The sequence below is a fragment of the Oryctolagus cuniculus genome, chromosome 11 (genome assembly GCF_051225735.1).
Source record: "Oryctolagus cuniculus isolate XC-2025 breed Fujian yellow rabbit chromosome 11, ASM5122573v1, whole genome shotgun sequence".
NCBI classification, from domain to species: domain Eukaryota; kingdom Metazoa; phylum Chordata; class Mammalia; order Lagomorpha; family Leporidae; genus Oryctolagus; species Oryctolagus cuniculus.
This window is the reverse complement of record NC_142877.1, coordinates 64,849,244-64,862,105: the sequence shown is the minus strand read 5'-3', so window position 1 is coordinate 64,862,105 and position 12,862 is coordinate 64,849,244. Positions and strand designations below refer to the sequence as shown.

At 37.6% G+C, this 12,862-nt stretch overlaps 1 protein-coding gene across 6 annotated transcripts in view; it reads right to left on the bottom strand.

Moving 5' to 3' along the window:
- The window catches only part of MON2 (MON2 regulator of endosome-to-Golgi trafficking), a 124,842-nt gene that overhangs the window by 47,012 nt on the left and 64,968 nt on the right, over window positions 1-12,862 (bottom strand). For all 6 annotated transcript variants that reach the window (XM_051846365.3, XM_070052566.2, XM_002711305.5 and 3 more), the window contains 5 exons: window positions 10,460-10,561; window positions 8,946-9,056; window positions 5,222-5,397; window positions 2,835-2,997; window positions 655-948 (listed from right to left, as the gene is read on the bottom strand). In XM_051846365.3, coding sequence (XP_051702325.2) covers window positions 655-948; window positions 2,835-2,997; window positions 5,222-5,397; window positions 8,946-9,056; window positions 10,460-10,561 — 846 coding nt within the window. The remainder of the gene's footprint in view (window positions 1-654; window positions 949-2,834; window positions 2,998-5,221; window positions 5,398-8,945; window positions 9,057-10,459; window positions 10,562-12,862) is intronic.

Sequence of the window (12,862 nt, the reverse complement as noted above, 5' to 3'; positions counted from 1 at the left end):
TATCTGGAAATCAAATTATAAGGGCTAAGGAATAAAGGAAAGGCAGGGGGGAGGGTACCATAAATAAAATTTTATTAAAATAGAACAAATACAACAAAAAAGGAGAGATCTTTTGCAAACAGGGAATATTCACTAACAAGCTGTTGACTCTATAAGAAAGTTTAGTAAGCAGATGAAAAAGAAAATAATGTATATTTAATAAATGGACACAGACAATTTACCGGTGGGAGGTTACTTTTGTTTGGTGAGTTTGTAAGTAAATTTCATGGTGTTGGTTTATGAACATTTACAAAATTCTAATGTGACTATATTTGAATGACACAGATCTCCAAATTTAAAAAACAAGGTTCCCACTGCATTGTAACAAATTGACCATACTGTCATTTGAGGAAAGGGAGAAATTAAAAAGATAAGGGCAAAGGCAAAAACTGAGGCAGAGGTAGTAAAAGATAAATGTAGAAATAGAGAAATGAGGCTTTTAACATTTACTTTCTTCTGTAAGGTACAATTCAATACAACAAAGAAACATTTTCTGTTTTGTCAAATACATAAGTGTGTGTAAATTCTTTAAAAAGTTAAAAGGAACAGGTTTAATAGAAAAAGCACAAGTATGTCTCAGTTAAAAGCTCTGCAGCCCAAGCTATCTTACAGTACCTTCCAAATAACAGTGTGCCAGGTTGAATGCTGTAATAAAGTTCCATGTGCACCAATGGTAGAAAACAAGGTTTGTCCTGCACTCTTCCTGACAGCAGGACGGGGGTCCACACACAGTTCACCCAACTTCGCATAAAGACATAACCACAAGCAATCAAACGGTGGGGCAGGGTGGAACGGCCGATTTAAAACCACTCCCTTCTCTTCTGCATGCTTTTGCTGTGCTGCCTCTTCCTTATTTAATTCTTTTTCAATAACTTCCCCTCTTTGAAAAAAATAATCAGAAATATTCCACTACAAAGAAAAGTAGAAAATATCACTTTAATAATAGACTTGAGTTTAAAACATAGGTAAATATAAAACATTTCAAAAACATATAGAAAAATAAATAGTATAATGAACTTGAACATATTCACATATACCCACCACCTAGATACAATTGTTAACTATAAAAAATATCATAATAATACCATTAACACCTTAACTAAATTAGCAATTTCTTAATATCAGTTAATAATTCATGATTCCATACAAGAGAAATTATTGCCTCTAAACATGATAATCATCCTCAACCACATTAAAGTATAAAAATGATATTTCTCCCAAAGGTAAAAACATAAGAGATCCAATACTGTGAACATAATGCAAAATAAAGGGGCCTCAAAAAAAAAAAATCCAACAATAATTCAATCAACACTAAGCTAACCACTCTGTCTTTAGTAGAATTACATATGCAGTATACTTACTTTTTCCCCAATGATTACATTTTAATAGTCAAATATTGGGGCTGGTGCTGTGGCCTAACAGATAAAGCCACTGTCTGCAATGCCAGCATCCCCCATGGGTGCCATTTGAATCCTGTTTGCTCTGCTTCCAATCCAGCTCCCTACTAATATGCCTAGGAAAGCAGTAGAAGATGGCCCAAATCCTTAGGCTCCTGCACCCATGTGGGAGACCAGGAAGAAGCTCCTGGCTCCAGGCTTCAGATTGGCCTAGCTCTGCCCATTGTGGTCATTTCTCTTTTTCTGCCTCTCCCTCTCTAACTCTGCCTTTGAAATAAATAAATCTCTTTAAAAAATGTCAAATATTAACTTACACCTAGCTTATGAGGGAAATTTAAGTTCAACTCTATAAACCTGTGAGTTATAATATAAACTTAAAAGAAGTTAAACAAATGTCTTTAAATAAATATATGCTGTGAACAGCTCTCTTCATGTTTATTTCATGTAATATTAACAATACTGTTAATTTTATTATTTGTATATTCAAGATTTAAAAAATGAAGCTCAAGATGCCAATGATTTAATAATGAAGAGCAGTCGAACAGAATTAAAACACCTGTTTATTTTCAAAGTTTTGTCTCTTCCACTATTATATGCCATCTCCAAGTAGCTATTAAAGCAGTGTTGACAGATTATAAGACTTTATAAATGGGGCCGGTGCAGCGGCTCACTAGGCTAATCCTCCGCCTTGCGGCGCCATCACACCGGGTTCTAGTCCCGGTCGGGGCGCCGGATTCTGTCCCGGTTGCCCCTCTTCCAGGCCAGCTCTCTGCTGTGGCCAGGGAGTGCAGTAGAGGATTGCCCAAGTCCTTGGGCCCTGCACCCCATGGGAGACCAGGATAAGTACCTGGCTCCTGCCATCGGATCAGCACGGTGCGCCGGCCGCAGCGCGCTGGCCGCAGCGGCCAATGGAGGATGAACCAACGGCAAAGGAAGACCTTTCTCTCTGTTTCTCTCTCTCACTGTCCACTCTGCCTGTCAAAAAATTAAAAAAAAAAAAGACTTTATAAATGGTAATGCCTTTTATGTAAGTTTTATTGGCTAAATAATCCATGAAAACATTGATAATAAAGTAATATTTAAAAACAACCAAAAAATCAACCTATACACTAAAGTCAACTGAAGATTTTCCTTGTGTATACTATTATTGAATCCTCTCATGACAAACACTGTAAAAGTCAAACTTCAACTCATTATACTGAAACTACTCCAAATATTCTGCTATTACTGAATTATTCTTAAGTATTGTTATTTAACCCTCCGTGCAAGATTTAAATTTGATACATGTCATTGAAATAATTCCCCTGCAGTCAAAAGCATATGTGGTTAGCAATTACTCCCAACTGCACAATAGTGATTTCTGAATTATATTAGTATAAGAAAGGCAATGTTACTTACCAATAAACCTATTGAAGTTAAACTAATGTTGAGTTCTTGGTTATGAAGTCCGAAGCTACCTGCAACGTCTACAACTATCTGTAGGCAACTGCAAGGCATTGTTGGTAGAAAATCTGTCACAACCAACTGAAGACACTGGAATGCAGTTCTTATCAAAGATTCTCTACAAACACAAAAGGAAATTTTTATTGACATATTTAAAAGAAAATAAAAATACATACCTTACAATAATTTTAATTGAGCAAAATTTTATTGGAGGAAATCTTCTCTTAACATAGATCATATAATATTTAAACACTGACCTAAATATGAGTTGTTTAATTAAATTAATAAGAAATAAGCCTCATAGGTAAAAGAAATAAAAACAATGTATTAACAAAAGAAATAGAAAGTATTAATATTACATTATTGCTATTTGTACTTCAAATGACCCAACCAAAGAAAACTTAAGATGATGAGTGAGGAAAGATTATCCACAGCTACTTTTCTCCCCCACTGCATCCCTTTTATCTAGCACAGTGCCTAGCACACGTAAATATACACAAAGTACTCACTGAAGGAAAACAAGTCCCTTAATTCTTTTATACCTGTATTTACTTAAATCTTCAAAGGAATATATAATTCTACATCCAGTCTGTCAGAGAAGAATCTATTTTGAATTTCAAATGAAGACGTATTTTCTTTCAGTTAAAATTCTAGTTGTAAAAAACTAATAGTCAAAGTGACAATTATGATACTAACAACTTTTGAGTGCTTATTATGTCATATAATTTCTAAGCAATTTACACATTTTAGTTCATTTGGGCATTACAACAATGCCCTATTTTATACATTACATTGTGGACTAGAAGATGAAACTATCTTGACCTTAGTTGATCTCTTAAGAAAATTTATTATTATAAATATTTAAGAAAAAAATGGTTTTCCTTAATAGTCTCAAGCATCTTGATGATCTAAAACTTCTAGTCATTAAATTAAGAAAGTTCTACAATTCAGAATTGCAAATATATCCACTGAAAGAAAATATGTCTTCATTTGAAATTGCAGTATATCCAATCTTCTCACTGCAATGTCCTACACTAAACAAGCTCATATGCTTCCTTGCAATTTGCTCTTTCTTCTGTACTCCCTTTTAGGTAATTAAGCCACTACCCACTAAACTGCTTCAGAAATCTGGGAGTCATTCTTGATTGCTGAATCTTCCTTTGCCCCTAGAGTCAATTTGTTAAGTAGCTCAAACCCGTCTCTTGTTTCTAGAGAGCATTTAGTCACATAGAATCTCTCATTTTCTATCCTCCTGTCCATGCTGATGTTGCAGAATATCTATAAAATTACATCTGATCACATGATTCCTCTGCTTAAAGTCCTAAAATGTTTCCCAAAATGTATTTGAAAGTAATCCAAAAAGCTTATAGAAGCATAAAAGGGTTTTATAATTTGGCTCTGCCCCCTGCCACTAGTGCCCTATTCTTCTGTGGTCAAACAAACTACTTTCTTCCTGGAATTCTATTTCTAGGGCATGTTTTTCTTCTACACAATTCTACTTCCCGGGCAACAGTTATTTACCTGTGTAGTCAGAATAACTAGCAAGCACAATATTAGGAATATACAAGGTACAAAAAAATTTAATAAACAAATGAATAAAAAGTAATTTTAAAGTAATTTCTGAGATTCCAGTATATACAAGGAGGTCAAGTTCTAAATGCTATTTCACATCCAACCAAATATGTATTTTAACAAAATAAAACCAAATCTTTGGATGTATTATAAAACTTATTAGATTGGTTCATTTATCTTATTATAAGTTAGGAAGTTGTCTTATTATATAAATAGCCAATCAACAGCAATTCTTCCACCCTTCCAAAACAAAGATGATTCCTTAAAAATTCTCTGTAACCACTTGAAGGTAGATTTTTTTTTTTTTTTTTTGACAGGCAGAGTGGACAGTGAGAGAGAGAGACAGAGAGAAAGGTCTTCCTTTGCTGTTGGTTCACCCTCCAATGGCCGTTGCGGCCAGCGCACTGCACTGATCCGAAGCTGGGAGCCAGGTACTTCTCCTGGTCTTCCATGCGGGTGCAGGGCCCAAGCGCTTGGGCCATCCTCCACTACACTCCCTGGCCACAGCAGAGAGCTGGCCTGGAAGAGGGGCAACCGGGACAGAATCCGGCGCCCCGACCGGGACTAGAACCCGGTGTGATGGCGCCGCAAGGCGGAGGATTAGCCTAGTGAGCCGTAGCGCAGGCTGGAGGTAGAGTTAAGAGAAACTATTACAGATCTTGAACTTGGGCATGAAGGGCATCCATTAAAAGTTATTACTACCACAAGATTTTAGGATGGATTCTCTTTCCACCTCCACCACTTTTTCGATGTTAATTATAAACACTTACCCTTGATCATTTCTGATTGCTCCCATGACTCCAAGCACTAAAGGCCATCCAGGCCCAAGACTGTCTCCCTGACTCTGCAGAATCTGTAGCACACATTCTAATTGCTTGAGTCGGATATCTGGATGGTTAATATTGGACATCTCCTTTAATGGATTCAATAAAAGCAACTGCAGCCTCTGAAAAGGGAACAAGAAATGAATTAGGAAGAGAAGCCCAAAAAGACAAGAAGCTTTTGCTTTGCATTTTAAGTTTAAATTCACCTCCACTCAGACTATCATGGTAAGTAGAAATTTTTCTACTTAAATGAACATTAACTATGATTTCTCTAACAGCAGTCATCTGAGGCTTATTTTGGCATCTATCTCTACTTGTAAATAAAAGAAAAAAATCAGTCTTCAAAATGTCAGATTTCAGGATAAACTTTTTTATTTTTATTTTTTTAAAGAATTATCTATTTATTTTGAAAGTCAGATATACATAGAGAGAAGGAGACAAAGAAGGACAACCTTCCATCCACAGGCTCACTCCCCAGATAGCCACAACAGCCAGCACTGGGCCAGGCTGAGGCCAGGAGCCAGGGGCTTCATCCAGGTCTCCCATGTGAATGTCAGGGGCCTAAGCATTTCAGTCATCTTTTCCTGCTTTCCTTAGGCCATTAGCAGGGAGCTGGATCAGAAGTAGAGCAGTCAGAACACAAACCAGCGCCCATATGTGATGCCAGCATCACAGGCTGCAGCTTTATCTGCTATGCTAGAATACCAGCCCCATTATCTTACTTTAAAAGACTTCAATTACAGACCCATATAGAAACAAAACTCACAAAAGCAAATATATCACCAGCTATATTTAAAGAGAGGCAAACAATTCCCAGTTCCTAAAATTACCTTGCACTTATTTATTAATGTGTGTCACTTCTCAAGTGTCATGTAATAAATGAAGCTATAGTATATCTAACAGTAAGTAAACGCCCTCTCTTCTTCGCCTTCACTTTGCTGCTCACGCTAAGCTGCTTGTGGCTGCTCGGAACCAAATGCTCACTGCACGCGGCTCTTGGCCAGCTCTCTGCTTGGTACTGACCCCTACTTAATTTCCAGACTTTTATTTCTCCCTTAGATTAAAGCCCTCACTCTCCCATGCATTTCTCTCACTAAATAAAAAGCTTAAAAACTTAAAAAAAAGTAAATGTGGTAGACTTCAATAAAAATGATATAAAACTACAAAATCTGTTGGGAGGATAAAATAAACACTCTGTTCTATCTCTTTCAGTATATAAAACACTTGCTTCATTCAAAACTTTCTTTTCTACAGGAATTCATCTATTTGGTTCATTGAGTGAACAAATATTTATTAAGCTCTCACTATGTGTTGGACACTTGAAGATGCTAAAATAAATGCACAAGAGGTAGGTGTTTAGCCTTGTGTCTAAGATGCTCATGTTGCACATCAGGGTGCCTGGGTTCGATTTCTAACTGGCTCCTGACCACAGTCTCCCACGAAAGCAGATCCTGGGAGGCAGCGGTGATGCTTCTCATGTAAGAGTCTTTGAACGCACTGCTGGCACCTGGCTTTGACTCCCGCCCACCACTTATCATTAAGGGTATTTAAGGAGTGATCAGCAGATTAAAGCTATTGTTGCCTCTCTAATACTTAAAAATAAATGAACAAGAAGATTCTTTTCAAAAATCTCAAATTGCAGAAAAAATATGAAATCACTAAAATGTAAGCTCTATAAGAGAGTAGATCTTGGGCTGGCACTGTGGCATAGTGGGTTAAACTGCTGCCTGCAGTGCTGGCATCCCACATGGGAGCTGGTTCAGGTCCTAGCTATTCCACTTCGATTCCAGCTCCCTGCTAATGTGCCTGGGTTCTAGAAAGATGGCCAAGCACTTAGTTCTCCCATGTGGGAGAGCTGGAAGAAGCTCCAGGCTCCTGGATTCAGATCAGCCCAACCCAGCTCTGGCTGTTGTGGCCATTTGGGGAGTGAACTAGTGGATGGAAGATTCTCTCGATTTCTCTCTCAGCCCAGCTCTGGCTGTTGTGGCCATTTAGGGAGTGAACTAGTGGATGGAAGATTCTCTCTCTCTCTGTAATTCTGCCTTTCAAATAAGTACATAAATCCTAAAAAAAAAAAAAAAAAAAAAAAAAAGAGAGAGAGAGTGAGTGTAGATATTTTCTATCTTAACTCATCATTCTAATCTGTGCTATACTCAATATCTACTATGTACATATATGATGTGTTGAGTCAATTTGTAGGAGACAATTACAATACAGTAAGACAATGAGGGCAACGGAAATGGCTATTAAATGTATCAGTCCTACTCAGTCTCACCTCAGTCTTTTTATTTTTTTTTTTTATTTTTTATTTTTTGACTGGCAGAGTTAGACAGAGAGAGAGAGAGACAAAGAGAAAAGTCTTCCTTTCCTTTGGTTCACCCCCCAAATGGCCGGCACACTGCACTGATCCGAAGCCAGGAGCCAGATGCTTCCTCCTGGTCTCCCATGGGGTGCAGGGCCCAAGCACTTGGGCCATCCTCCACTGCCTTCCTGGGCCTCAGCAGAGAGCCGGATTGGAAGAGGAGCAACCAGGACAGAATCCAGAGCCCCAACCGGGACGAGAACCCAGGGTGCCAGCGCTGCAGGAGGAGGATTAGTCAAGTGAGCCGTGGTGCCGGCTAGTCTTTATTTTCAAAGATTTATTTATTTATTTAAGAGGTAGAGCTATAGACAGAGAGAAAGGTCTTCCATCCACTGGTTCACTCCCCAAATGGCCACAACAGCTGGAGCTGAGCCAATCTGAAGCTAGGAGCCAGGAACTTCTTATTGTCTCCCATATAGGTGCAGGAGCCCAAGCACTTGGGCCATCCTCTACTGCTTTCCCAGACCACAGCAGAGACCTGGATTGGAAGAGGAGCAGCTGAGATACAAAGCAGCACCCACATGGGATGCTGGTGTCACAGGAGGGGGCTTAGCCCACTGTACCATGACATAGGCCCATCTACTCAGTCTTGAAACAATAAAATTTTAGATTTTTAGAAATTGTATAAGATCTATGTGATCTTATAAAATTTTTACTGTGCTGGTTTCCTCTATTATTTGTTTTCTCCTATGTAAGGGTAATAAGAGGAAAAATCTCAGAAAGGTAAGAAGCAAAGTCTTGGGGCCAGCGTTATGGTGTAAAAGTCAATGTCTGCAGTTTTGGCATCCCATATGGGCGCTGGTTCAAGTCCCGGCTGCTCCATTTCTGATCCAGCTCGCTGCTATAACATGAGAAAGCAACAGAAGATGGCCCAAGTCCTTGGGCCCCTGCACTCGTATGGAAAACCCGGAGAAGCTCCTGGCTCCTGGCTTGGGATCAGCGCAGCTCCGGCCTTACGACCATCTGGGAAGTGAACCAGTGGATGGAAGACCTCTGCCTCTCTGTAACTCTGCTTTTCAAATAAAAAAATAAATCTTAAAAAAAAAAATGAAGAAGCAAAGCTTCAGCAATTGGAAGACCAATCCTAGATAAGTTATTAGCTTAGCTTATTGTAATTCACAAGATGTTTATGTGTTTATGTCATTCATGTGTTTATATCATTTACAAGATTCTTTTTATGAAAAAATCTAAAAATCACCTTCTGTAAGAGATTCATGGTTAAATAAAAAAATCTTATAGTTAGTATATATGGGAAGATTTTTACATCAAATATTCTGTCGTAAAAAATGAGGTAAGTTATTTTTTTACCTGGTTTTGTGAAAGTGGAGGATCATGGCTAAATGTTAATCCTGCTTTAATAAGTGAAGTTAAAGCTTCGGCTCCCCATTCTCTCATTCGAGAGTTTGGATGCTGGCAGACCTAAAGGTACATACATTGAACAAAAATTAGATGTTTAATTTGTATACAAAAGCTACAAATCACACATTTAAGAAAAGAAAAATCAAAATATTTTCTGTTCTTTTCACATCTAAAAGTTGTATCAAAATGTTCAATAAGGGTTGGAAGAATTACTAAATCCAAAATATAAGCAAGCTTACCTTCTGAATAAGGACAAGAGGAAGCAATAGAGAGAAGACAAAAAAAAAAAAAAAATAAGAAACTATAACAAGTCAAAGAGAAGAAAGATTTCCTAAAAGCAAATGATACATCCTCAGAGTAAACAAAAAAAAGTAGCTAATACTTAAGGTTTTTAAGTTCATGACTAAACACTGTGCTAAAATTTGGGAAACTTTATTTGTTGTCATTTGATGAGACCTTCCAATAATAAAGAAATCTGCACACATTCTTTAATCACTCATAAAATTAAAAAAAAAAAAAGCTCTCATAGGAGCAGGAGGTGTTTAGTTTTGCAATTAAGACATCAGTTAAGATCCCCACATCCCACATCAGAGAGCCTGTTTGGTTCCTGATCTGGCTCCTAACTTTAGCTTCCAGCTAAGGAAGACCCTGGGAGGTAGCAGTAATGGTTGAAATGACTGGATTCTTGCTAGTCACATGAAAGACATAGATAATATTTCCAGCTCCTGGTTACATCCCAGCCCAGCCCTGACTGTTGTGGATATTTGGGGAGCTAACCAATAGACGAGGGCTGTGTCTCTGCTCATAAGCAAGTACATAAACAAACAAATATTTAAAAAATCTATTTAAAAAAGGAAAAGCTCTTGTACATCTATTTTGCTTACTAAGAGTTCCAAGATAAAAAATGACTATGGCAACCAAACATAAACAGTATAGAAATACATGTACTGACTAAAGTAGCTGGTTATTAAGCAGCAGCTAAATGTTAAAAATCACCCCAACTTCAACCAAAAATAATACAATTCCTCAGAACTACCCTAATTAGTGATACCAAATGGGTTTTCCATCTGTAGGAAGGCTATACCATAATTAAGACAAAAGCTGTAAGTGAGCAGTATTTACTAATTCTCTGCCCCAATTGCCTAGAAGTTTGAAAACTACCTGAAACCGAGGTGGCTCAAGAGACAATACAGTTAGAGAGGCCCAAGCTAACAGCTGATTTCATTAAGAGTTCTCACTTTAAAATTTCACTAATCTTCAGACAATAAAAGCAACCTATTTTTTCCCTAAACCAATTACTACACAATTTTAGTTCGTGATAAAATAAGCAGACAGAAACACAGGGTCAAGAAGTGGAAATGTTAATGCTGACTTTCTGAATGGTTAGCCAGAATCATTAGTTCAACATGAATGTCTCTAGTAACAAAAAATTAAATACAGTATTTTTAAGAAAGAGAGTTTACCTCAAGTAGATGGCCAGTGAGAGGTCGCCATAAAATTTCTATACGGTGCATATTAACTAGACCAGTTTCTAACAATTTGGCAACAGCAAAAAGAGATGGTTCCTAGGGAGAAAACATATTGCATTTTGATATTTTAAGGAGAATTTAGATTAATTTCACTGTAAATAAAACAATATTCTGAAGAGTATGGCTGTAATTAAAATACAGTACAGTTAGTAGTAAATTTTAAAAAACGTTATCATGGGACATGCCATTTTGCTATGCAGAATAGCTCTTGATTAGAAAATCTGGTTAGGAAGAGAATGCTTTAATAGAGTAATGGTGAAATGACAAAAATTTTACTAGACACAAAGAATGGTTAGTCTTCTGAAGGAAGGAAATCATCATTATTAGGAAAGTCATAAAATGTCCAGACTATATGAAGTGTTAATGCCAGGAAGCAAGAAAAAAACAGAAAAGGGACAAAAAGACATGGGAAAAGAAACATGAAATCAGAAGTATGGCAGAGATCAGGTGTGTCAGTTTCAGACAATAACACTGGAGTAGCAAAGACAGAGACAAAACAATTTTCCACAGTCACATAACAATAACCAGAAAGGGACATAGTATATATCTTACATATTTGGCTAAGTTAGAGTACTGGGACCACGTGTTATGAGAATTGTTTGAGAACAGATCAAAGAGGAACTATCTCCAATCCAATATTAATGGAGATAGTAAAACATGCTTAAATGCACATTCAGCCTTTGAAAGCCATGAGTATTTTCTCATGTGTAGCTATTGTGTTTAACAGAGACATTGTATTAGAAAAAAAAAAAAGGCAAGGCAATTTTTAAAAAGAAAATTATGAAGATGCCTAAAATACTCTCATGGGCTCTTCAGCCAAATCCAAATGCCTTAAGGGCTGATTCTGAGGCCAGAGTGCTGTTGAGGACATCTGCCATTCTATGAGTCTGCTGTGTATCCCACTTCCCATGTTGGATCATTCTCTCCCTTTTTTATTCTATCAGTTAGTATTAGCAGACACTAGTCTTGTTTATGTGATCCCTTTGACTCTTAGACCTATCAGTGTGATCAACTGTGAACTGAAATTGATCACTTGGACTAGTGAGATGGCATTGGTACATGCCACCTTGATGGGATTGTATTGGAATCCCCTGGCACATTTCTAACTCCACCATTTGGGGCAAGTCCAATTGAGCATGTGTCAAATTGTACATCTCCTCCCTCTCTTATTCCCACTCTTATATTTAACAGGGATCACTTTTAACACCTAAGAATAATTGTGTGTAAATTTTTAAAGGCAAAAGTCTTTATTCTTATACATTTTTACAGTGCTGATAAAAACCTAGCATGGAAATGTTTCGTAGTATTTTTCTTTCCTAGAAGCCAGTGAACAAAATAGAAGTTTTAAGACAAATACTCAGATGGCCAGGTTTGCCTTTCCTGCATGTGCTCATGTTGAAGATAGTAAAAAAAAAAAAAAAAAATCATGACTCCATAGAGACATTATGGTTTAGTATTAACACTGCTGTCTGTTAAGTTTAAACTGTCTGGGATCTCATCTTGACTACCATGCAGTTTTGGGTAATTTACTGGTTTTGTTTTTCTCTATCTGTGAAGTAAACTTCAGAAGAGTATAAAAACTCCTCATGTTAAAGAGTACCTCACACATAACTCACCTGAAACACTCCCTAGTATTACTTCTTTCTCTACCTCCTTTTTATTTTAACCCAACTGTACACAGGAGTCATCTAGACACCCAGGCTTCCGAGATAAAGATTCTTATTCATTAAGCCTGAAATATGGTCTTTGCTTTGGATATACCCCCAAAAGACGAAGCCACTAGCAGACAGGTTAAAATGCAGCTTTGGGGGCCAGCGCTGTAGCACAGTGGATTAAAGCCTTGGCCTGAAGTGCCGGCACATCATATGGGTGCCAGTTCTAGTCCTAGCTGCTCTTCTTCCAATTCAGCTCTCTGCTATGGCCTGGGAAAGCAGTGGAAGATGGCCCAAGTCCTTGGGCCCCTGCATATACGTGGGAGACCTGGAAGAAGCTCTTAGCTCCTGGCTTCAGATCATTGCAGCTCCAGTCGTTGTGGCCATCTGGGGAGTGAACCAGTGGATGGAAGACCTCTGTCTCTGTCTCTGCCTCTCTCTGTAACTCTGTCTCTCAAATAAATAAGTCTTTTAAAAAAAATAAATAAAATGAAGCTTTGGAGTGAGATACATGTAGGTTCCTATCAGTTACTAAGTATGTGACCTCAGGCTGTCACTTAAGCTATTTTTATATTTTCATCTGTAAAAAAAGGAATACTACCATTGAACCTCACAGATTTTTTTAAAGATATTAGTGCTTGGCAAGCAGCAAACACTCAATGAACAATAGCTGATTCAATATTTT